Consider the following 27,670-nt stretch of genomic DNA (forward strand, 5'->3'; position numbering starts at 1 on the left):
CAATGCCATATCTCAAAAATGAGAGTTAGAAAAGCATGGTACGACTCCTCGAACACAGGACTGTTGGGAGGACCGAATCACAGTGACCGAATTGCCTATTGTATTCAATAGGCAGTACAGGCACAGTGGTACAGGTACGTTGGTTTTTTAGTACGGTACCTATATTTCGCAATCTTCGAATTACATAGCCTACACTGCAGGTGGTATTTTTTTACAATAGAAGATCAATGTGAGACTGCCAGGATAATTTGCTTTTTAGTCCAGTCAGGAGGTAGTGGAAAAGAGCTGTTTGGCGAATTAAGTCCCCTAAAATTTTGTGCAATGATTCTGGACTACAGAAATATGCACTGATTCTGAAATACAGTACAGAAAGTTGACCTCCTATTATAGCCCAGGGGCTTTTTACAAAGTGCTCCAAAAACCACTGATTTTCGGTTCCTTTTCCAGTTCTTTGAGATTAACGCCAAATCGAGTCATTGAACAGAAAAATTCACTCTCACTTTTTTTTCTAGATAATAAATTTAAATAATTCTGAGCTCTCTATATCTTCATTGAGTGTTGTTATAATTTTTTTTTTAATGAGTCAAATTTTTGGAAAACCGAAATTTGGAGGGAATTTTGTCAACTAGCCTATATCTTCAGATCTCCGAATATTCAAATAAGTTTTATTATTTAAATTTATCAATTTTAAAAATAGTCTTATTCTTTTTTTTATTGTTTTACAAAGGCGATTTTCTAGAAGTATTTTAAGCCTAGGTGATGATGATGGGATGAATGATAATACAATGAAGGTAGAGTTATGAATGAATAGAAATTATAGGTTATGCTATCCACTTGAATTGATTTGAGTCCACTTTTCAGTCCAAAAATAAATAAACTAGAAATTTCGAATTTGATTTGATTAAAAACAGAATATAATATTGTGACGTTATATTTGGCGTCGCATGTGCCCTGCATGGCCGCAGTCAGGATTTTTGAATATATTTATTATTTTTATGACTCCTGAAAAAGAAATACCAGAAGTTTCTTACCGGCTCTTCTAGGAGCTCAAATAATTCTCTGCTTTTGATGGCTGCAAACGTTGACTGCTTTAGCAATTTTCAGTTCTTGTTACTGATCTGGTTGACTCCACAATTATAGATGCAGAAGAAGTAGATAAATATAAGGGCTCTGATTTTCGTGCTAGACAATATGGTATCGACACCAATACCACTCGCCACCATCTGACAAAGGGTCAGCAGTGCAAGATGATACCGAGCGGAATCAAAGGCGATACTCTATCAGAATACCTTGTAAATTCTATTAATTTTTAGTACTGCTGCAACTTAATAGGTACTATGTCCCTTGAGTTCTTCCAAATCGGATGCGATGGTTCTGAATAATTTAAGAAAGTCCTGAGAACGCAATATTTCCAAAGACTTAATAATCAATGCTGTATATCGCCGATTTATCCAACTTATTCGGTGAAGAATATAGTTGGTTGATAATTTGAATAATATGTCAATACTGGTAATAGAATAGACTATAACAAGATTGGTCATGCATGAGGATAGGATCATAAATAAAGGGTACACCATTCAACAAATAAAAATATATAATTACATGAGAATATCAACGAGCAATAATAAAAAATAGAGCAAAAAATATAAAAATAATATGAGAAAATATATACAGGGTGATTTTTAATTATGGTAAAATAATTCAATACGTGATAGTAGAGGTAAAAATAAGAAAAAAAGTTCCTATAAACATATATCCATAAACGCTTTATTAGCAATTCACCAATGCTGAATTGTTTGGGGACTATTTTTTGAAAAACTTATGCTTGATTCATATGGAAAAATATCTTAAAAATTGAATAAAACTAGTCTGGAAGCTGTAGTGTGAGTAGTTTTTAAGAAAAAGTTGAAATATGCGAAAAATTTAAGTAAAAAAACACAGACTTCTACGTTTGATGCCCAATAACTTTCTTTAATGACCAGTAAACAGATAATTTTTCGCAATAAAAATTGTAGAGAATTTAATTCTGAAAAGAATTATGTAAGCGGTGTAAACTGAATTTAAATAAAACTTGAATAAAATGTATTCTTATGTAGCCTACTACATTACACCACAAAAATTTGCTGTTTTATGAGGAGAGAACTAATAACTCATAAGTTGTAGCTGATTGCAAATAAAATAGGTTTTATTATGAAAAGTTTTTTATATGAAAGTAGCATATTTAAATGACATTAAACCTGGGAGGAAGCTCGAACAGAAGTAGATGATCTCCTGTGATTACTGCCCAAATGTTTACTGAAAACTGATGTTGTGGAAGATTAGGATTGATGGCATGAGGATTCTCAGCTGCCCAAATATGTTGGTTGTGGACGTTAACGATAGCTGTTCTTGTAAAGTGTGCCTCGTCGGTAAATAAAACGGTTGTTAGAAAGTTTGGGTAAACAAGTTTTACTAAAAACCATCGGCAAATACCAGCATGGAGAATACAGTCTAGTGGCAATAGAGTATGAACTTTCTGGAGGTGGTATGGATGTAATTGTTGCTCTTCTAGTATCCTCCAAATAATAGATTGATTGACATTAAACTGCACTGACATCTCTTGTGATCTTCTCTGGATGTTCATAAATTTCATTAAGAACTTGTTCTTCTAACTCAACAGTCATAGTAGATCGGGGTCTGCCTGCATAAATGTGCTCTTTGGATATCAAAGAACCTTTTTCAGACAGACGTTGATGAATAGTGGCAAAAAACCTTGAACTTGGACATACTCGGTTAGGAAAGTTCTCTTGATACAAACGTCTTGCTTCAGTACTATTAAAGCAGTGTCCCATTCCATACATTAAATGCATGTCAGCTAAATCGGAGTATGAATAATGTCTGAAATTACCTGCCATTTTTTAAAAAGTTAACACTTAACACAAAAGCAAAGTGAAGTGGTTATAAATAACTGGTTAATAGATTAAACAAAAACACAGCGCGGTTACAGTATTAGGCCTAACTTACAGTTTGTTTTTTTGTTCAACAGTGAGCTAAAATATTTCTGAAAATAATTTTCAGCTGATAATTCCTTTTAAATATTTTCTTATTTAAAACAAAGTAAATCAGCTGTTTTGGAATAGCTGTTATTGAAATCCATGTTTTACACAGCTTACATAAATCTTTTCAGAATTAAATTCTTTACAATTTTTATTGCGAAAAATTTTTTGTTTACTGGTCATTGAAGAAAGTTACTGGGCATCAAACGTAGAAGTCTGTGTTTTTCTGCTTGGATTTTTTGCATTTTTCAACTTTTTTCTCAAAAACTACCCACACTACACCTCCCAGACTAGTTTTATTCAATTTTTCCATATGAATCCAGCATAAGTTTTTCAAAAAAAAGTCCCCAAACAATTCAGCATTGGTGTATTTTAACAGAGGAACTGAATTCCAGGCGAAATCTTTCACTCTGTATAGCTTGCTAATGAAGCGTTTATGGATATATGTAGGAACTTTTTTTCTTATTTTTACCTCTACTATCACGTATTGAATTATTTTACCATAATTATGAATCACCCTATATATATATATATATATATATATATATATATATATATATATATATATATATATATATATATATATATATATATATATATTATTATTATTTTATCAAGAAAACTGTTTATTTTATTATAAAAATGAATATGACTAATATAATTGTAGTCAATAATATTGTAAATTATTTTACCATAATTATGAATCACTCTGTATATTGAAAAATATCACAGATAGCTCACTAAAGATTTTACTTTGCTTATTAGCATCAATTAATAATAAATCATGTGCTTCTTTAATCAGCATATATTTTTCCAACTTATTGTGGCTCAGTTGTCGACTTGCTGTTGCTCGAATAAAATTTATAAATCTTGCCTCCAATTAATTCAATTGTAACAGCAGAGACCACAGATTACGAGGTGCAGACGGATGGAGAGAAAAAGGGTACATTTTCAGGGGACATTATGGGGTATTTGGGGGGCGGTTACAAACGGGATATTTAAGATTTGAGTGGGTTATGAATAAGGAAAGGTGTAGCTTATGAATTGATAGAAAAGAGATTTAAAATTAGAAATCAAAAAACAATTAGACTAAAATTGGAGAAAGGAATTGTAGAATTGAACTTGAATGAAATTCATTTTTCATTTTTAATGAACATTTAATATATATTTGATAGCTGTGAAATTTATTATGATATGATGAAATTTATTTCAATTTAATTAAATAGTTTGTGTAGAGTTGATAGCTATGGTACTATTGCTGTCTGTTGAGACCAGATCTGGAAGCAGCTCCAAGCACCCAAATAAAAGCCAATTCTTTTGTCTTGACATCTATGGAGGGGGCTGTGGGAGGGAGGGTGGCAAAGACTTTGACTTTGAAGCATTGGTCAAAGTTCTTTTTGTGCTCAGAGCCATGAGTAGGGAAGTATTATTTTTAAAGGAAGCCCTGTGATTGTTGATCCGGAGGTTTAGGGCAGTGGTGGTTTCACCTGTGTAGAAGGGAGGACAGAAGTTGCAGGAAAGGAGGTAGATGCAATTTTTGGAGATGCAATTACTGGATTGATGGATTTGGTGGGTGTAGTTGGTGATAGGACTGGTAAAGGAGATGGAAGAATCAGTGATAGGACAGGTTTTACAGCGGGGGCGTTGGCAAGGTAGGGTACCAGGTGGAGTTGGGATTTCATCAGAGGTGAGTGATTTGTTTTTACTGAAAATTTTCTCGAGGTTGGGAGGTTGCTTATAAATGGTTGGTGGGGGTGGTTGCTGGAAAAGGTGTTTGGTAGAGGGATTGGAGGAGACGACATGGAACAGATATTTATTTATTTATTCGCATTGTGTACAAATACTTAATCTGAGGAAAGGCACAACAGGCTCATGCCCAAAACTGTCCCATTTCCAATTTATAGGTACTATACTGTCCAAATCAAAATGTTGGTTATGTCACTTTCACTTTTCAAGATAAATTTACACTCTTCAATACTCAGATAAACGAGCAAATTTTGAATCAAATAGATACTAACTAGATACTACTAGAGTCTGAAATTAAAAAATCTAGAACAGTAACTTAATAATTATTTAAAAAGTCTTCATTTTGAATGAAACTAGAAATTTTAGAGCTAAAAACTACGCACTTTACAGAAAACTACAGCTGTTTTCTGTAGTGCTTACTTATAAGGACAGGTTTGAGGTTTTCAATTCCAGGGAAGTAGGTGGTACAGAGCTTTGGAGTTTGTGGGATTTTTTTGTGGTTGGATTAGTGTCAGTTTTGGAGATTTGTTTCTGTAACAACCGTTCAGGATAGTTACATTTCAGGAGGGATTGGTGGAGTTTTTTGAGGTACTGGTCAAGATGGTGAGGATAACTGCAAATTTTTTGGCCTCGGATTGAGAGGGAACGTGGGAGGGATCTTTTGATGTGGTAGGGATGGCAACTCTCAAAGTGTAGGAGCTGTTGAGTGTGGGTGGATTTGGTGAAAGTATTGGTGTATAAGGTATTGGAGTTGACATCTAGGAAGTTGATGGAGGATTCAGAAATATTCCAGGTGAAGGAGACAGAGTAGTTGGAGTTGATTTGATTGAGGAAGTGGGAGAGGGTATCATGTCCATGAGGCCATATGAGGAATATGTCGTCAATATCAGGGGGGATAGGGTTTGTTTGGAAAGGAAATCCTGTTCAAGGAGGCTCATGAATAGGTTTGCATAGGATGGTGCCATCCTGGTGCCCATGGCTGTACCCTGGGTTTGAAGATAATATTTATCAGAAAGAATATTAAAAATATCAAAGACTCCTTCCAGAAGTAAATAATTATAAGCCTCGTCTTAAGATAATCTGGGATCATACATTTTAAGTCTAGAAATGGAAACTCACCTTTAGAACTCAATTCATAAACCGTAAGATGGATGATGACATTCTTACAGCATTTCCTCCATTATAAATTAAAATATGGCACCGATCCGAAGCTTCACTCTAGCTCTCTTTGTGTCTAAACATTAATAATCTTATTGTTTTTTAAACGATTTAAGAGGACAATGTCAATACATTGACACCTGTGTACAGGGGTGCCCATCCCCCAATGGTCCATGTCGAAAAATTCCCCCCCCCCAAAATTCTCAAAATTTGGTATCCATTTAGGTACTTAAAAACTGTATATTGAAAAATCCCCCCATTTTCCCTAGTTTTTTTTCCAAAAATCCCCCCAAAATTCAGCCTCATGTCGCAACTTGCGACATCAAAACATGCTGTGGGCACCCCTGTCTGTGTAAAAAATCTGGGACTATCCAGTATCCAATGAGCCTTACCCGTAGATTGCCTGCTTCTTTCCAACATTCAAAATAATTAAACGAAAGATACTTTGTTGATTTTTGATGAGATATAGGCCTAATACTAAAGTAATAATTATTACTATAAATGATAATTTATAAACCAGATTCTTCTGTTTATAACCATTTATTTATTTGGTATTCACTGCAAGTTAACAAACAATACTCATTCCTATTATAAATGAACAGCTTGTGAAACATGCAATCAATGGTAGAAAAAATAATTCTTAATAACAAGTAAATCTAAAAACAACAACAACAAATTATTCGATAAAAAACAAAATATTTACAGATAAATTAAACACCAAACGTGACTTATTGATTTATGCAGTGAGTGATAAAATTAATCACTTATGTTACATCAAAAATAGTGGATCATTTAGTTTTATTCAAGCTTAATTAATAATTATACTTATTTCCTTATTGCACACCTAAATTGTTCAGACTTGTTACAAGAAAAGTGATTTACAAAATACGTGAGAGGTGAATATTTGGTGGTTAATAACGAATATCAGTCCTTTGGTGAGACAAATACAAGTTAGATTGGATTAGAATATCAAAGTTGATCGTACACGTTTTAAAATCGACTATCATGTCTATGGCCCGAAAATAACATTATTGAGGCCTAAAGTTGACCATTGAGTGATCGATAAATTGGTTAAAATATAAGATAACAATCTATACTGCGCTAGTAAGCATAGCTTTGTCAGTTAGATAGCGGCAATGCTCTTCAAGGTTCTGGATCGTAACTAAGAGCTGACCGTTCTCTACAAACAGATCTTTCACCAGCACATCAGATTTCGCCAGCCGCTCCATCTGTGAACAAATTATAATTATTACTCAAGAATATACAAGTTAATATGTAAATAATATACCAAATTAAATGCAGGGAGTAGGCTACAGCTAGAAAGAAACTCTATTAGCGCTTAAACTAAAAGTTATTTGCCAGAGCTGGGAAAACCCAACACCTATATTGATTAAGAACTATCATAACTATGAAAGGAGGTACTAACTTAATTAGAGGTAGACTAGCTAGAGGTAGAGAATTTGTAGGTAGAGAATATGCTAGTAAAATTCCGGCTATAAATGTAGATTGTGATGAAATATACAACGACCACTTCCCATTAATAAACGAACATTTTACCCTGAATCCTGTTACGAGTGATGAGATGAAATGTATTATAAAAAAATTGAAGAATTCAGCAAGCCCCGGACTAGACCATATCAATAATATTACAATAAAGAAAATATCTACTTGGATTGCAGAACCTTTATGTTTCATCATTAATAAATGCTTTGAGGCTGGTAAATTCCCGATTTGCTTCAAGACAGCCACAATTAAACCGCTTTTTAAGTCAGGTAACGTTGATCTTCCGGAGAATTATAGACCCATAAGTTTAATCAGTAATCTAGCAAAAATAATAGAGAAAGCAATCAAAACTAGATTGATGGGTTTTATAAACAATCACAACATAATTCATAGGGATCAATATGGCTCCAAAATAACAAAAATACTGAGGATACTCTCTGGCCACCTTTACAAATGAAGTTTCTGAAGCCATGTCTTCCAATAACAACAAATGCCTAGCTATAATGATTGACCTGGCAAAAGCCTATGATACCATACCCCACAATAAATTATTAAAAAAATTGGAGAGGTACGGGATTAGAGGACTCCACCTTGAATTATTCAAGAATTATTTAAGTGATCGGACACAATTAATATCTGATAACAACAGTTACAAATCAAATACTACAAAACTTAACGACTTTGGATTACCACAAGGTACCGTCTTGTCCCCGATTTTATTTTTACTCTATATCAACGACATCTTTAAACTAAATATTGATAGTTCGAAAATAATTTCCTTTGCTGACGATACGGCTGTAATAGTTAAGGACCGCTCATGGTTAGAGACGTACTCGAGAGCAGAAAGAGTAATATCCATTGTTAAACAATGGCTTGATATTAATACATTGAGTATAAATACATCAAAAACTAAATAATTATATTATATTTTCTCCTACAATAGTTGGTCAACCAAATGATGCTATGAATTTAAAAATACATACAAATTGTGATTTTGAGAAATGGAAGGATTGTGCATGCCCTCAACTAAAAAATGAAAAATCTATAAAGTATCTGGGCATCATGGTTGATTGTAACCTTAAGTGGGAGCCTCATATAGAATATATTTGTAAACGCTTAAAATTTATTTCCTTTATCTTTTATAAAGTCCGTAAAATATTATACATTAAATTACTTAGGGTCCTTTACTTTGCCTATGTTCAATCGGTGCTGCAATATGGGTTAGTGGTATGGGGAGGAGCGTATGATGTTTTCATGAATAAAATTTTTACATTTCAAAAAATGATAATAAAAGCAATTCTAAATAAGCCAAGGGCTTTTTCTAGTAGTGAAACATTTGCCGAATTTAAAGTGATGACAGTACGTCAAATTTATATAAAGAAACTTCTCTACTATGCATGGATGAGGAAGGATGAATTTACAGTGAATAATAACGTTTCTATGTATAACCTGAGAGTTACATCTCATAACATTTATAATATTAACTATTCAGATTTGACAATAGTGCGAAGACAATTGGGGTATCTTAGCTCAAAAATAATAAATATCATGCCAAATGCATTGTCAGAATCTCTTTCTAATAGGGGTAGACAGAGGATGGAACAGATAAATAAGTGGGTGATAAAAAAATTTTTCTTCGACATCAGTCAAATATTATAATTACTAGTAAATTGTTGAACTTCGATTTTTTGTAGCTTTGATTATTAGTAAATAAATTTTTATATTGTCTAAAAAGCTGATACTCTCACTCAGCGGTCAGGGTTTTGCCCTTGCTGGGTGGTGCCATGTAATTTTGATTTATTTGTAAAATAGCATAATATTATAATCTAGAATATTTCTTTTGTAAGTTTTTATTTTGTATTTTGTTTTTATGGGCAATAAAGATGTTTAAAAAAAATTGCAGTGGACAATTTGTAAAAGTTTTCACAGAGCACGCGTTATTATGACTCACGGCGTTAACCTCAAGTTTTCATTGCCTAAAAACGTATCATGTGATTTCAATAAGTTTCAATAAGAAGCATAGAGAGAAGATATAATAAATTATAGCCTACTATATTTATTCTCTACGGTTGAAGTGTATAACTTCATTAGATTCTAGCAGGTAACCCGTGCTCAGCAAGGGTCTAATTAAAAACTTGACATTCTGAAAACTTGAAGAATTTAAACTAGTGACCCCCTAGGTTGAAGAACTCGCTCATGAGCTGTTGTATTGAATTCCGCAACTAATAATTATACAGAGTTGGTGAGAATTATCATGGAAACAGCTACGGTAAATATCTATTTAAAAGTATGATGATATGACAGTAGGTTTCATGGCGATCCTACTCCAATTGGAAAAGAACCTACTTTCTGTCGCTTCAAAACTTTTGTCCGCCATATGGATCCAACTTCATTTCGAATCCAGCGTAATTTTGAATCCAGTGAGAACACGTGGTAATGTAGTACATGTTTTCGATACAGAGTTTCAAAAGAAAATAAATGGCGAAACCCGCACATCGATATTATCTCAAACCATTTCAATGATCTCAACATTTGAAGATCAAATATTCATCATGTGTTGCCATTCCACACAGCACGTGGTGTGCGTGGCTGGACGCACGCTAGCTACTTTTCAAGACATCGCTTCCCAGCTAATCAAATGAAGCAATTCACATAGCAGCCACGGCCACGCGGCAACGCTTGCTATACTAGCTACGCGTGGCTACCGTTCGCTCTCTGAGCGATCTTTTCAAACGTGTCCGGCCACGTTTTGGTCCGAGCATGCGTAGAACCTTTGACTATAGAAAGAATTTGACTATAGAAAGAAAGGTAGAACGTATACTAGATGTATACTATCGTATAGAACGTATACTATCATTGTCAGCCTCAAGGTCGCGCATTAAATGATGGAATTCGCCATAGGTCTTCCTTTTTTTATTGATTGGATGTACGGACCCACTGGTCCCGTGCTGTCACCGAATACAATAAAACCAGCTCATTATCATTACTACTGCTGCTGTTGAAGTCATAAAACCAAGGTAAGCCACAAGAAAATCCAGATTCACACCACGGGACCGTCGGAGTTGACATCTTCCTGCATACTGACGGGAAACGTGGCCGGTATAGCATCGCAACAGTCGTGGCGGTGTGAATTGGCATGTGGCTAGCGTGGCCGGCGTGGCGTGCGTCCAGCCACGCACGCCACGTGCTGTGTGGAATGGCCTTTAAGGGCCGGTTTCCGAGCTCGGCATCTATAAGTTCTGGACTTACAGAGTCCAGGACTAAAATAAGCGCTCGGGTCTAGATAGACTTTCTGAGTCACGATTTTATCTTCTAAACTCCGGAGTCTATTAAGTTCTCGACTTATTATTTGAGTCCTGGACTTCAACGCAGTAAACATGAGGGAAATTCCATATATTTTCTGTTGTATTGTTGGCATTTAACAGAACGAAAACAGCTGATTGCAGCGGGATAATTCAAATGAGCATGCTCTCCAAATTATTTTGTGAAAATACGTTTCGATTTCTTTGTAGGCCTATTCAAAGCAAAACCTAACCTTTTGAAAGATGAATGAATAAACATTTCATTTTACGTTATGCTATTATTGATAAGTGATCCTAACCAGTGAATTTGGAATTATTGTTACATTATTATTATTAATATGTTGAATATGAAATTGATTAATAACATTCAGATTGGAATATAAATTCCAAGGCAATCCTAGTATTATTTTTCTTGAACATTTTTAGGTTGTCACAGTAGTCGTAAAATGAGGTTAGTTTGTTACGCATAATTCTAATATATTTTATTCCAAAATAAACTTGCTAACTATATTTATGAATTTAGATGGACTAATCCTCATGTAGGTATTCCATGACATCTATTTGGCTTTTTATCTACTCCAAAACAATAACTGAATTGTGTTTGCTCAGTCAAGTCTAGAACTTGATTTAAACCCTACCCCAGTCGAGGGTTTAAAATCACGCTGTTGCAAGTCCTGGACTTAACGATTTTTGATAAATCCTTGACTCGGAAAGAGGCGAGAATCTAATTCAAGTCCTGGAATTATAAGCCCTTCACTCAGAAACGAAATTATAAACTCCAGGGTCTAACGTGATCTCTAAACTCTAGAGTCTATTTAAGTCCTCGACTACGTTACGCTCTGACTCGGAAAGCCAATAATTTTCTGACTCCAGAGTTTAGAGCCAGTTAAAGTCTAGAACTTAGCTGAATTACGAGCTCGGAAACCGGCCCTAATAGTAGCTTCTACTCACAAATATAACAATTTGAACAAAAAAAAGTCATAGCAAATTTGGCAACATTACAAGTAGTGGGCTATTATTAATTACGCGAGTGTTACAGACAGACAATAGACAGGCAGACAGACGTTAACAAAAGCGAGAGCTTATAAATTAAATATTATGTTGTGTATTCAGCTGAAATAAAGTGTCAGGGCATAAAGTCTGTCAGTCAAACAGTCTGTGTGATAACTCCCAAATAGCATCATCGTTTTCAAGTAATTAAAAATTACAGAATTAGCATGCAATTAATTCCAGCTGACTAAATGATAAATCAAAACAATTTTTTTCGCATGCACTGTCAATGTTATTATTATATTCTGGAAAAGGACTAAGGAGTGAGTCAACGAAGGATTTTGTTGTCCAACGAACTTGACCTGTAAAAAGTTCGAAGAATACGTGTTCGAAATTTGAAGATGGTAGATCAATTCTCTTTAAAGTTATTGTAAAACATACAAACAGACGGACAAAGACTTTGGCATTCAGTAAGTCAAAAGTGAGAACTCGCTAACGCTCGTTCAAATAGGCCTATAAACACATCCTCGGTAAATTAGGAGTCAATATGCAAAATTTCAAGTTAATCAGTCCGGTAGTTGAGACTTGATGATGCGTCATTCGTGAATTTCCTAACCCGTATGTGCATAAGCCAATTATTTCCTTTATTATTTCATAGATTTCTAGTATCTTAAAAGTGTCGGATTGCAGCAGCCTTATCACCCAAATCTATTAGTCTTTCAACAAGGGATACAATTGCAGTTTTTGTTGATTTTCCTTTCTGGAACCCATGCTGTTCATCACATATAAAATTAATTTCTTGCAGGTGCAAAAGTAACCTTTTTAAAACTACTCTCTCAAAAATTTTACTAATTACATTTAAAATGCTAATGGGCCTATACTTTTCTACTTTCAGAATCACCACTCTTAAAAATTTGTAAAATCTTCACTTCTTTCAGGTCATCAGGGAAAATAACCTGTTCTAATGAATTATTAATGAGATGGATTAATGGGTCCATTAATACAACTTTACATTCTTTTTAAATTTACTTGGGACCCCATCCAATCCTACTGTTTTTTTATTATTAAATATATTTAATTGTTGATTATTTTTGACAACTCATCTTTTGGACTGGATGAAACTTAAATAACTTTTCAACTGGGTCACTAATATGAAATGTTAGAATATAAATTAATTGCTTATATTTGTAATTTACGTTACAAGTGTTATAAACACTACTCCAGTTTTCTTGAAGAAGTTTCTGCTGCAAACAATTAAAATTTCCTAGTTCACATTGCTAAATTTATATTTTATTTATTATTCATTTTAATTGAATTTTTTCCCTGCAACTTTACATCTAGAATTTGATATTTATGATCCGATAGATCTGAGCTACCTAATCTAAAATTACAACCTTCTATATTTGCAAGGATATTATCAATATTTATTGTCTGTGAAGTTCGTGTTACTCAAATTACCTTAATTTCTAAATTAATCATATTAATAATACCTCTAATATCATAAATAAAATATTATAAAATAGTCACGGATAAGTACAAATTTTGTATTAATTTCATTATTAATTGTTTCTTGATCACGTTTTATCATTTTGTTTTAGATTTTAATTCTTAATTCTATTTTATAAGCCAAACATCGTTTAGAGGTTATTTTGAGGTTAGGTTTTCGAGATTTAAAAATAAACTTAGATAGTTTACTTGACTAAAATTATAACCAAATTAAAATCCTATCATTTATAAATCAATTATTATTATTGCAAGTAATATAATTTCTTAGATAGGAAGATGAGCTCAAGTAGAACACCGAAGGTTATTAATAGAAATGTACACATAGCGGGAGTACTTACGCGTTCCCAAAACCAAAATTCAAAAACGCCAAAACCAAAAACCCCAGTTCCTCAAACTACTTTAGCCGAAAAAGTTGCTCAACTACAAAGTAGCCACACTAATTTAAAAAACCAATTAGAAGTAACTCTAAAAACGTCTGAGGAAGAAAGGTTAGGGATGGTAGAAGAAATTAAATCTTTGGAACTGATTATAAAATTACAAGATGAAGACCATAAAAAAGAAATACTAAATCTAAAAAATCAATGTAGTCTAATGTCGGAGGAAATAAAGAAACTAAAATCTAAATTTGATAATACTAAATGTATGATAGAACCTCCGTCCAAATGCAAAAAAATAGAATCTAACCTAAATGATGGGAAATGCTCTGAAAATGGTCGAAATAAAACGTACAGTGAGGTTTTGAAGACAGCAACAAAAAATATAGCTGAGGGAAATAAAGATAGGAAAGGGAGAGTTCTGCTACTGACGTCCACTCATGGACGTGATTGCAGTGATCTCCTTGATAAAAGATTGAAAAATAAATTTGATGTCCAATGTTTTTTCAAGCCAAGTGCATCAATTAATGCAGTTGTAGAGTCAGCTAGGGAACAAACTAAAGACTTTGATGAAAATGACTATCTAATTGTACTGGGTGGCTCAAATAATATAAATGAACCTAACTTGAATCATCTTCCTCAAGTAACAGAAAAAATCAAGGAAATTGTGCCACTCAGCAAAAAAACAAACTTAATAATAAGTACTATTCCTAATAGGTTTGATAGGCCAGAATTAAATGAAGCAATCAATTCGACAAACAAATCAATCCATAATACAATCAACAGCCTAAAAAATAAGAATTCTAAACAACTGGGGATTTGTTTTCTAAATGAAAGGCTGAAAAGACATAACTTCACTAATCATGGGTTGCATCTAAATCGATCTGGCAAAGTAATCTTTTGTAATAGATTGGCAGAGCTGATTGAAAGCCGTTTGCAATCCTCTGGTTTAAAAACAGTCAAAAAAACAAATAACGATTTTTTAGTAAATTGGCTCAAAACAGGGAAAGGGAAATAGCTACAAATGCTAGAGATAGAGTAGCACAAGATGGTAAGGTTTTTAGTATTTATCATCAAAATATTCAGTATCTTCGCAACAAAATTGACAGATTAGAAGTATTTCTTAAACAGGAGGATCCTGACATTGTTATTTTCACAGAGCATGGCTTAAAAATAAAGGAAATAAATCAAGTTAGGATTCCAGGCTATTCACTGAGATCAGAATTTTGTAGAATAGCTCATAGAAGTGGTGGTGTATGTATATTCACTAGCAATGCTAAACATACCCAAACTTATGAACTGGATTTTGTTAAGAGATTTTCTGTTGAGATGGATTTAGAGGTGACGGGACTAAGGTTAAAAATTGATGATCGATTTGAGGTAGCAGTGTTAGGTATCTATAGGTCACCAAATGGAGACTGGCAAAAATTTTGTGAGCTGCTCCATACACTTTTGGAAATTACAACCGCTCGTTTCACAAATGTTATAGTAGTAGGAGATTTCAATACCGATTTTGCCAGGCAGGATAAAATGACAGAGGATATTAGAGATATTATTAATATGAATAATTTAGAAATTAAGGTCCACAAATATACAAGAGTAACTCGAACTTCACAGACAATTATTGATAATATCCTCACAAATATAGAAGGTTGTAATGTCAGGTTAGGTAGCTCAGATCTATCAGATCATAACTATCAAATTTTAGATGTTAAGTTGCAGGGCCAGAATCCAAGCAGAAAAAAAACTTTTGTGAAAGAAATTCAGCAATATGAGCTAGGAAATATAAATTGTTTGAAGCAGGAACTGCTTCAAGAAAATTGGAGTAGTGTTTATAACAGTTGTAACCTAAATTACAAATATAAGCAATTCATTGATACTCTAAGATTTCACATTAGTGTATGCTGTCCAATAAAAAAAGTCAAAGTAAAAAGTAAATTAAACAAAGTAGATGAATGGATAACTGAAGATATTCTTACTCAAAGAAATATTGTTAGGGAAGCTTATGAGGAATTTAAATTAGTGAGGGATGTTCCGAGTGAAGTCAAATACAAATGTCTAAAGAAAAACTATGCAAAAGAAGTGAGGAAAGCTAAGTGTAAGAAAACAGCTGAAATATTAACAACTAGTACCAATTTTAACTCTGCTGTTTGGGAGGTAATTAATAGAAATAGGAGAGCAGCTCAAAAAGATACAGTTACTAATGTCCCTAGGATAATCGATGAACATGGAAATTATATGGATGATAGTATAGACATTTGTAACTTTTTCAATAAGTATTATCAACAAGTTGCATATAATCTCCAAAAGTCACTGAACACTAATACTTATAATACAACTACATTAAATGCTGAGCCAATTGAAAAGGTATTTAAATTTCATCCATTATCAAGAGATGAGTTGTCAAGAATAATAAAAAATTTGAATAACAAAAAACAGTAGGATTGGATGGGGTCTCAAGCAAAATTTTAAAAGAATGTGAAAATGAATTACTGGACCCTTTATTGCATCTCCTTAATACTTCACTAGAGCAGGGTATTTTCCCTGATGATCTGAAACAAGGAAAAATTTTGCCAATTTTCAAGAGCGGTGATTCTGAAAGAGTTGAAAATTATAGACCCATTAGTATTCTAAATGTAATAAGTAAAATTTTTGAAAGAGTAGTTTTAAATAGGCTATTGATGCACCTGGAAGAAATTAATTTCATATGTGATGAACAGCATGGGTTCCAGAAAGGGAAATCTACTAAGACTGCAATAGTATCCCTTGTTGAAAGACTAATAGATATAATAGATTCAGGTGAGAAGGCAGCCGCAATATTTCTTGATTTATCCAAAGCTTTTGATTGTGTGAACCATAGAATATTATTGGAAATACTAAAAACTGTAGGTGTGAATGGTATAGAACTAAAATGGTTTGAATCATATCTCATAGGTAGAAACCAGTGTGTTGAGCTTACCAAGGTGGATGGGAATGAAATAGTAAAAATTAAATCTCAAAAACTGGAGGTCCAGGCTGGAGTACCTCAAGGCTCAATTCTGGGTCCCTTACTGTTTCTGTTGTATGTGAACCAATTACCAAAAGAGTTAAAAGATCACAGAGCTCTGTTGTTTGCTGATGACACATCGCTTATCTTTAACAATTATTTATTAGATAGTCTAGAAATAAATGCTTTTACTGGAGTACAGTCAATTGTCCAATTCTTGAAGCAAAGGCAATTAACAATAAATAGTAAGAAATGTCAATTCCTACAATTCAAAAGTAAATATAATTCAGTAGAGGATAGAGAAATAAATGTGTTTGTAGAGGAAAATGAATTAGACCAAGAAGAGAAAGTAGCATTCTTGGGAATTTTATTGGACAGGAAATTAACATGGCATCCTTACATTGAGAGGATGTAATAAGATATCATCTGGGGTATTTGTCCTGCGGCAGCTTGCTAGGCTGAATGATAAAAAACTACTGTTAACTGCTTACCATGGACTTATACTATCTCATATTAGGTATGCTATTTTAGTATGGGGTAATTCATCTCAACAAAATATGGACAGGGTGTTTAAGATTCAAAAGAAGGCACTCAGATGTATAGAGAAAGTGAATAGGTTAGACTCTTGTAGGCCTTTATTTAAAAAGCTTGGTCTATTAACTGTGCCATCTTTGTATGTATATGAAGTTGTAATGCATGTGAAAACGAGTGGTGTGATCCAGAATTCAGATGTTCATGAGTATAATACGCGAAACAGAGCAGATTATCATATAATGGGTCACAATAGTAGGTTATTTGAACAAAAACCAGATTATATTGGTAGGAAATTTTATAACAAGCTACCTCAAATCTTGAAAAGTAATGATGATTTGAAGATTTTCAAAAAACAAATTAAAAAATATTTAGTTGATAGAGCTTTTTATAGTGTATATAGTGTACAAGAATTCCTTTCAAACCTAAACTAGGTTGAACTACTTAGTGTTAGAATTATTATGTAATAACATGACTTGTCTTATACTCCATGACTGGAGTCTTTAGGACGTAATCTTAAAAAAAAAAAAATAATAGTAATACCTGTCATTTTATCCTGTCTGTCAAAATCGGTATTGAAATCTCCTACTACAATAAATTCTGTGAAACGAGTGGTTGTAATTTCTAAAAGTGAATTGAACAGCTCACAAAAATTGTGCCAGTCTCCATTTGGTGACCTATAGATACCAAACGCAGCTGCTTCATATCTATTATCAATTTTCAACTTCAATCCAGTTACTTCTAAATCCATTTCAACTGAAAATCTCCAAAAAGCTCCAGCTCATAAGTATTGATGGGTTTAGCATTGCTAGTGAATATACGTGGTTACCACCACTTCTATGAGCTGTTCTACAAAATAATGATTTCAATGAATAACCTGGAATCCTTACTTGATTGATTTAATCTATTTTCAAGCCATGCTCTGTAAATATAACAATGTCAGGATCCTCTTGTTTAAGAAATACTTCTTGTCTGTCAATTTTGTTGCGAAGGTACTGAATATTCTGATGATAAACTCTTAAAACTTCCCTATCCCTTTAGCTACTCTGTTCAAAGCGTCTTTAACTAGTTCCCTTCCCGTATTTGAGCCAATTCACTAAAAAAATTGATTTGTCTTTTTAGCGGTTTTTTGGTCAGAGGATTGCAACGGCTTTCAATCAACTCTGTCAATCTATTACATAATATTAATTTGCCAGATCGATTTAGATGCAGACCATGATTAGTAAAGTTCTATCGTTCAACCTTTCATTCAAAAAAAGAATCCCCAGTTGTTTAGAGTTCATATTTTTTAGGCTGTTAATTGTGTTATGAATTGATTTGTTCGTCACATTGATTGTTTACTCATTGTTCTCACTTGTTCCTGTACTCACTTGTTCTTTGGTTGCTTTAGTTTGTTGGTGCAGTTTCTCTTGAGTCATGCGCAGAGTAGCTTGAACACTGACCAAGTCATTTTTATGCTGTTCCCAAGAAGCTGAAAACAAAAAATATAGAATTTGATAAACTATCTTATTTTAAAAGAATAATATTATCGGGTCCCACGAAAAATTCAAGAAAGTATTTCCCTCTAATAGAGAATGTTTTCTGCTATATTATATGTAACTTATTCCTAAATTTCATACTATATTTGGATTCAATAAGATAGCAAACCTGGTTGCATATTATTAGTTTATTTAGAAATCAGTAAAAATGTATTTAAACTGCTTCGCAATTAATTTTGTTCAACCTGATTAATTTCAATTCTATAGTATCTAATTTGAAATTATCTATAGAAGTCTTCGGAAACTGATTCCACTTTTTAAACAAAATAATTGATAATGACTATTGAACGCGGATTCCCACGTGACAGTAGCAGTTACTGAAACATGCTCTACTGAACATTGTCTGACAGTGATTCCAAGTCACACTCTAAAGTGCTTCCAGCTTCCACTGCTTTCCAGTGCTGAGCCGTTATTTAAAAAATGTTAGAGATTAGGAAAAATTGACGGTTTTAATCTTGTAAACTTGCTTGATATGGGAATAAAACTGATTATTAATAGACTATTATTATTTAGAATAATAAAATTCAATTTAAAATATAATAATAAAATTCCAATCCTTTTCAGTCAACTCACAACCTACAACACACAACCGGTTTACCTAAAATGAAGGAAACAGAAAATCTAACCTCACTTCTCTGTAAATTCGTCCGTGATCTCACACAAATATCGTCGAGGACTTGACTCGGTTTGTTGGTACTGAAGTGCTAATATCACTGCGTCGTATGGGTGGGAATCGTCCCACTTGAACTCATCAAAGAATATTTTCACTGTGGGAATCCAGTTTAATCCAAATCCATTTATACAACTGACTACTTTGGAAAATGAGAAAGAATATAAGTTATGGCCTTGGTCTTTATCTCGTTTCTACTTTTCACAAAAATATAAGTGATTCAATTAAAATTTACAACTATTATTTTCAAAATAAAAAAGGTTGTAAATTGAAACCTTTTGTTATATGGAACTCCACTTAATTTTGTTATAAATTCAAATCGAATAAATGTCACTCATTTTCATAGTACTGTGGTTGGATAACATGCTAAATACACGACTAAAAAAGAACTAATTGATGCATATTGGGTTACAGAATTCAGTTTTAAAAATTCCACAATGTGAATATTATGAAAATACCCGGAAATTATTGGAAAGATAACCATTAAAATAGATCTGCACATCTACAATAACTAAAAAATCGATGAATCACCTTGCAGTATTTTTTCAGTCTGACGTTGCTGGTGTTTCAAAGCAGACTGCAGATGGCGACATCGCATTTCTTGGTAATGTAATTGAGCCACGACATTTTGCATCATCTCTCTTTCGCACTGAAATCATAATGAAAAAGATCGGCATGAAACTCGGAGAAAGAATAACAATTTAAACTTATAGCATTTACTTTGGACACATTCGGATTTCACAACAAGATTTCACTCATTTAACTCCTTAGTGAATAATGAACTCCTGCAATTCTTTTGAGAACATAACTATCCATTTATAACATTTTATAATGTTATATGCGGCTCACTGAAATAATATATATTAGCCTGGAAGCACGCAGGAACAATAGTAGTTTCTACTAGCTGCTACGAGACCGCGGATTTGGAAATGTCTTGTGCACATTTGAATTCCAGACATTGAGGCATTTCCAATTCCGCGTTCCCTCAACAGCTAGTAGAAGCTACTATTGTCCCAGTGCAGCTGCAGAGACTGCTCAACTTACTATTGGCGAACAAGTATTCTTTTGCCAGCTGTGCCATTTTGTAAGAAAGTTGTTATAGATGAGAATTTTAAATTCTGTTTAAGGCAACAAACTATTATTTTTTTCTTCATCAAAATCCAAGTATTTTGTGCACTGTTTTTTGGCGGATTTGAAGAAAATTTAATTTAAAATGGTAAGACATGTTCTAATGGTGTAAAAAGGTAAATGTTGAAGTAATAAATGTTTGATAAACCTTGCAATCCTGACTAAAACCAACCTACCATAAGATGTAAGCGGAGAGGACTCCTTGAATTCCTAATTCAAACAGAATCACAGTAGATTACTGAATTCATTTGATTATTGAAGTGTAAGCAAAGTGAACAAGTAAGTTACAACGAATAAAAAGTTTACTAGAGAAGTGGTAGAGTTGAATTGTATTTTGACTCTGTTCAACTCACATCGGGAAGTCCGATGGGTTGGGAAGTCTGTGGGTATGGGAAGTCCGATGGGTTGGGAAGTCTGTGGGTATGGGAAGTCCGATGGGATGAGAAGTCTGTGGGTATGGGAAGTCCGATGAGTTGGGAAGTCTGTAGATATGGGAAGTCCGATGGGTTGGGAAGTCTGTGAGTATGGGAAGTTCGATGGGTTGGGAAGTCTGTGGGTATGGGAAGTTCGATGGGTTGGGAAGTCTGTGGGTATGGGAAGTCCGATGGGTTGAGAAGTCTGTGGGTATGAGAAGTCCGATGGGTTGAGAAGTCTGTGGGTATGGGAAGTCCGATGGGTTGGGAAGTCTGTGGGTATGGGAAGTCCGATGGGTTGGGAAGTCTGTGGGTATGGAAGTCCGATGGGTTGGAAAGTCTGTGGGTATGGGAAGTCCGATGGGTATCAGTCATCAAATAAACTAACGAAGATGACTAACATCAGACAAGGCCTCAGTTATGAAACTGAATAGATGGTTAGGACCAAATCGAAGCAGAATTAATATGTACAACAACTTGATATGGTTTTCAACCGAATCAGATTTCTCCTCAGAAAACTTGAAATAGATTGCTTTTGATTAATTTGCATATGATCTAAATGGGCATTACGATACTTTTTTTGATAAAACTATACTCCTTACGGATTATAGTATTTTAACTAAATACTTAACTAATAAGAATAATATTAACTAATAACGTATTATTAACTAACAAGAATAATACGGTTTTTATAATCCAAGCTCGTCAATTGCTATAATTTGATTTATATTTGATTGTAAACATTCACTTGGATCGAGAACTCACCACTGCTGGAGGGTAACTATGCTGAAGAGCAGATATGCTTCGCAGTAACTGCTCCTTTCTATGGGACAACACTTTGTACTCGGACTGCAATTTGACTTTGGCTTCTCGCATTTTTTGCACCTCGCGTGGTAACTCTCTGTGGCAATTGCAAGAACATTCGGCCCTCACTTCCCCTGCAGCAAGTTTGCTCTTCTGAAAAAATAATACAAATTGTAAATATCCATTACAATATAGCCTTCAATCATCCATTTTCAATTTTAACAAACGAGAGAACAAACCATTAAAGTTAAGCTTACCCGCACACAGAGATCAGCCAGGTGTTTTGAGTCCCGCGTTCTTGGTAATGCCATAGAGAAAAGATAGCATAAGAAGATATCCCATGGTATCTATTGGGTTACTATTGATACCATGGTATCATGATATCAGCATCTACTGAATCACCATGGGCGGTCATGTTTTGAATTTCAATGTTAACTCAAGTTGATAGTACTTGTATTTCTTTTTTGTGCAGCTATTTGACGCCAGTATACTCTTATTCTGTGCTGTTCTTACACTCTCACCCGGCCAAAACAGTAATAATAGACAGTAAACGACAGTAATCGGCTTGAAATTTAGAACATAAAATATCTTATGCTATCTTTTCTCCATGGTAATACCTACTCTTTAATGAGACTTCACACACTACCGGCGGTAGGACCATGGCTTTCAATGAAAACCCTAGCCTTTCAGGCTGGAGTACTTCAACAAGGCGAAGAACGCGAGAACGCCAGTGGTTCAGCATGGAAACATAATATTTTGAGTTAAAGGAAATCAAATCAGGTCGAAGAATATTGATTGGGGAATAATGGGCCTAAGTATTTAGAGAATTATGGGCCTTGACTTTGTCACAAAGTAAAATTGTGACGAGAAAATAATTAATAATATTATTGAAAGACGCTCGGCTATCAGCAAAGCTGGCTTAACGCGGAGATAAAGAGGGTACCGATGGCGCACCATCTTCCGCGCATCGAGAGGAATCTTACTGCCTCTGGCGGCGGCTGATCTCCATCCCCTCTACTTTGGGAGAGTATTTAAACGCCAGAAGAGCCCTAGACCATGACATTCCGCTCCCAACCATCATCCTCCTTGTACAGCGGCCCGTTGGCTGCCGTCCCTTTCCGTCCATCCTCCCAGGGCACAGCGGCCCGTTGGCTGCCGTCCCTCCCGTCTATCCTTCCTCTTTCTACTATACTGGAGCGGAACCAAGGCCGTAGGGCCAATACAAAATTACCTCGAAGTGGTGTCATCAGAGTAGAGAGCGATCTTCACGCCGTCAGAAGCACCAGGAGGAGCTGTCCACGCCAGCTAAGGTTCAGAGAAGAAATAAGAGGAACTTCAACTTGCCTCCTTTCCCCGCCCACATTACGACTGAGCTAAGTCGTCCAGGAGCAACACCTGGGTATCAATCACCTACCTCTGGAGGTACTCAGGGTGTACGTGATAACTTATACGTGGTTCAAAAATGGGAAAGTGCTAGTTAGGAAAAGACAGGACTCACTCGTGAAAAGAATCACATACGAATAAGACCTAACTAACATCTGTCCCATAAACCCAGCTGGTAATACTAAGTAGTGATAAATTACACAATGAAAAGTGTGCCAATAATCCAGTCAAGGAAAGGTTAGAGAGGGAAAAGTTGAGAAGACAATTTTTACTTTCCTTGCCCTATTACCATAGGTAAAGAAAGTATTGCTTTCCGAAAAAAATTAAGGTACCCCATTTTCTAAATTTCTATACGTTTCAAGGTCCCCTGAGTCCAAAAAGTGGTTTTTGGGTGTTGGTCTGTGTGTGTGTGTGTGTGTGTGTGTGTGTGTGTGTGTGTGTGTGTGTGTGTGTGTGTGTGTGTGTGTGTGTGTACACGATATCTCATCTCCCAATTAACGGAATAACTTGAAATTTGGAACTTAAGGTCCTTACACTATAAGGATCCGACACGAACAATTTAGATCGAATGCTATTCAAGATGACGGCAAAAATGGCGAAAATGTTGTCAAAAACAGGGTTTTTCGCGATTTTCTCGAAAACGGCTCCAACGATTTTGATCAAATTTATACTTAAAATAGTCTATGATAAGCTCTATCAACTGCCACAAGTCTCATATCTGTAAAAATTTCAGGAAGTCCGCCCCATCTATGCAAAGTATGATTTTAGATTCCCAATTATCAGGCTTCAGATACAATTTGAACAAAAAATACCAATTGGAAAAGATTGAGCATGAAAATTTCTTCAATTAATGTTCAGTAAAATTTTCACCTAAAATTGAAAATAAGCTCGAAATTCGAGAAAATGTTATTTCAATTACAAACTATTGGCAACTACTGTTGATTGTATTAAATCATTCACTATGAAGAGATAGCAAACTTCGTGTGTCTCCAGCCTTATTGTCCTGTCACCAGCTGGCTTGGATCTTTGAATAGTAGACTTGAGATGCGCGGGAACACTAGCGTCAGGTGATACATTTTCATAACGGCAAGAAAAGTTGTGTGAGTGCGCCACACCAGATTTTTGACCCCGCAGTTCTGTTGAGGGTAGTAAGGAGGTGAACATACCAAAAGTCCCCACCACTACCCCCTGTGCTAAGGGGGTGGGAGTGGTTTAAAGGTGTCATTTTTTGGTTTCTCGCATAAAACTCAAAAACTATGTATCCTAAGGTCTTGACTGTTATATAACAAATTAAAGCTTACATAATTTCCTACAATATTCATCTCACAATTTTTTTTATATCTCCTCTAGTTTTCGAGATATCCGCCCTTGAAGGTGTGACATTTTTGAAAAAACACTTTTGCCACAAATTTTTTCTATTTTTGCTCTTATAGCTTCTTAAAAAATTGATGGGAAAAATCCATATTGATTATCAGCTTATAGAGCATTAAATTCTCTTCAATTTGATGTATAATTTCACACTTTTACGAATTTCCCTACACCTTTTGCAGCAGCTTTAGTGTTTAGTGTGAAATCTCAATTTTTGCAACAATAGACTAACTGACAAAGGAATTTGGAGGGAATGTTTTAAACAAATTTTCTGACTTTGCATCTTTGTTGAGACTAGTTGGGAGGAGAACATATCACAAGTCCCCATTCCCAACTCATGTGCTAAGGGGATGAGGGTGGTTTAAAAGTTGCATTTTTCAGCGTTTTGCTTCCACACTCATATATTGTGAACATTCAACCGATATAACTAACTATCATATAACTAACATGAGAAATCACTTTCTCATGGACAATAAGATCAGCGGAAAAATTAAACTGGATATAAAAAACTGGACATACAGTAATTTCTTCTTTCATTTAGATATATGACTCGAGATTTCTGCTCCAGCATTGTTTTTTCATTTTTCAGTGGACTCGCTTACCTTTATTTTGAGTACCTATTCCTCTGTTTTCTTCCTTCCCCCCATTTCTCCCTTACCTTTTTCCCTCATTACTTCTCTTCTCTTCTTTGCCTGCCTATTACATGGGAAACCATAGTTGGCTAGGTATCTTCCTCTCTTTTTTTTCTCTTCTCCAACACACCCAACCACAAAGCCCATGGTTTTTTATATTTGTAACATTTTATTGTGTTTTATTTGTTTCAAATTCTTTGTAATTTTGTTTTGTCTTGTTATGTGTGTTTTTAATAAATAAATAAAAAAAATAAATAAAAAAAAGTTTGATAAATTCTCTACACTTTTTGTTCAGTGGAATTTTGTGATATTCCCAACAGTTCCCGAGATATTCGCTCTTGGAGGTGTGTAGTTGTTAAAATATTATAATATTTAATTATAGGTATTTGCGTGATGAAGATTGGGAGAATGTTTATAGCAGTCTAAATATTGAGGAACTAATGCAGCATTTTATATGTAAACTAAAATTCCATATTAAAAAACTCAACAAAAGTGACTAACTTGACGCATAGACTGAAACCCCTCAAGGATTGGATTAGTCCTGGATCAATAAAATCCATAAGAACATGAGATAAAATGCATAAAAAATATTAAAGAACCCTTCTAATCATGTTCTCAAAAATGAATATAAATACTATAGAAACATCTTGAATAAACTGATTAGAAATGCAAAATTAAACTATTACGAAAATAAAATATCTCAACATAGGACTGACAGTAGAAGTTTGGCAATTTATTAATGACTTATTAGACAATAAAAAGAAAACTCAACCCGGGAAAATTGATCCCCGTATCTTGAATAGTCACTTTACAGAAGTTGGCAAAACATACGCTGAAAAGTTAATAGCAGAAAATCTAAATGTACCTAGGCGTTTTCATGGCCCTAATAACAGTATTCCTCCCATAAATTCCTTTTTTCTCTTTCCAACTAATGTAGATGAGGTAATTGCAATTATAAATCACCTAAAAAATAACTCTTCACCAGGTATAGATGGTATAAATAATACCTGTTTGAAAAAATATCTGCCTACATAGCAAAACCTCTTGAATTTATAATAGATAAGTGCTTCGAGCATGGTCATTCCCCTAATGAATTCAAAGTAGCAAAGATAGTTCCAATCATAAGGGTGGTGACGTAATGAATCCCTCCAATTATCGCCCCATTAGCTTAATCAGTAGCTTATCAAAAATAATGGAGAAAATAATCAAAGTAAGGCTAATAAAATACCTGAATAAACATAACATTATCCATAAGAATCAATACGGCTTCCAATCCTATAAAAGTACTGAAGATGCAATTGCCCACCTCGTTAAAATTATTTTACATAATTTCTCTGATAATAAGAAAACTCTTACAGAAATCCTTGACCTGATCAAAGCCTTCGATACTGTCTCACATAAAACACTATTAACCAAACTAGAAAATATAGGAATTTGTGGAATCTGCTTGGGTTTGTTTAAAAGCTATTTACACGGAAGATCTCAGATCATTCACTCTTAACAGCCATAATATCACAGACCACTGAAATTTAATGGAGTATGGAGTCCCTCAGGGGACTGTCTTATCTCCAATATTCTCTTTTTATTATACATAAATGATTTACTATGCCTTGCTATAGACAAGGGATGTATGCTCTCTTTTGCAGACGACACAACCTTAACATTCACAGGCTCAACTTGGGTGATTGGGAATGCTGAGAATGGGCTGAGGAATGTTCGATCTTGGTTGTCTGACCATTTGATGACATTGAATGAGAAAAAGAGTGTTTTCATGCAATTCTCCCCCAGTACCAGATCACTGAATTCCAACTTGTATGTAAGAATACATAACTGTCCCATAATGTTCCCACAACAATGCAACTGTCCAGCTCTAGAAAGGGTACAGAAAGTGAGGTATCTAGGGATAACATTGGATCCTCATTTAAGGTGGAAACACCATATCAATGATAAATGCCAAAAGCTGAAACAAATCATTCATAAATTAAATAATATTAATAAATTAAATGATAAAAATATAATACGAATGATATATTCTGCCTATGCACAGTCCGTGCTCCAATATGGAATCTTGATTTGGGTGGGGCTTTCAATTGTCATTTCAATAAAATGTTTATTGTCCAAATCATATTTTTAGAGCTGCCTTGGGTAAGCCTTGGCTGTATCCCAGTGCCGAGCTTTTCCAAGAAATGAGCGTTCTCACTCTAAAACAGCTTCATGTCAAGAGCTTAATCCTATTCATAAATAAGAATTCAGAATCATTTACCACCCACCCAAATCCATACAATATCCGAAGCGTACGAGTAGAATGTCCCCGAACTGATCTATCAATTTGCAGGACACAATAAATGTGAAATTGTAATCGAATTTTCAATAGTATTCCACAAAATTCCATCACATCCAGGCCGGTTGGGCATGTTAAAAAACGTATAGAAAATTGAATCCGCACCGATCTAAACTCGGTCATGTCTCTTATTAACTGAGCTCAGCACTCATCTTTTTCTATTCCCATTAATTTATTGTATCTTCATGCTTTTATATCAAGTCTTCTTCTGCACAACTTCATATCTTCTTTCGTACTACCACATTATAATATCAAATATTCA

General features: G+C 34.4%; 1 protein-coding gene across 2 annotated transcripts in view; it reads right to left on the reverse strand.

Moving 5' to 3' along the window:
• Positions 1–6,463: 6,463 nt before the first annotated feature.
• Positions 6,464–27,670, reverse strand: part of LOC111044090 (blastoderm-specific protein 25D) — a 60,788-nt gene continuing 39,581 nt past the window's right edge. Inside the window, exons 19-22 of one of the 2 annotated variants that reach the window (XM_039428090.1) lie at positions 21,646–21,837; positions 19,871–19,988; positions 18,502–18,602; positions 6,464–7,168 (exon numbers count right to left, since the gene is read on the reverse strand). In XM_039428090.1, coding sequence (XP_039284024.1) covers positions 7,031–7,168; positions 18,502–18,602; positions 19,871–19,988; positions 21,646–21,837 — 549 coding nt within the window. In that variant the 3' untranslated portion in view covers positions 6,464–7,030. The remainder of the gene's footprint in view (positions 7,169–18,501; positions 18,603–19,870; positions 19,989–21,645; positions 21,838–27,670) is intronic. The other variant, XM_039428091.1, reaches the window with a different exon arrangement.

Source organism: Nilaparvata lugens, chromosome 5, assembly GCF_014356525.2.
Source record: "Nilaparvata lugens isolate BPH chromosome 5, ASM1435652v1, whole genome shotgun sequence".
NCBI classification, from domain to species: Eukaryota; Metazoa; Arthropoda; class Insecta; order Hemiptera; family Delphacidae; genus Nilaparvata; species Nilaparvata lugens.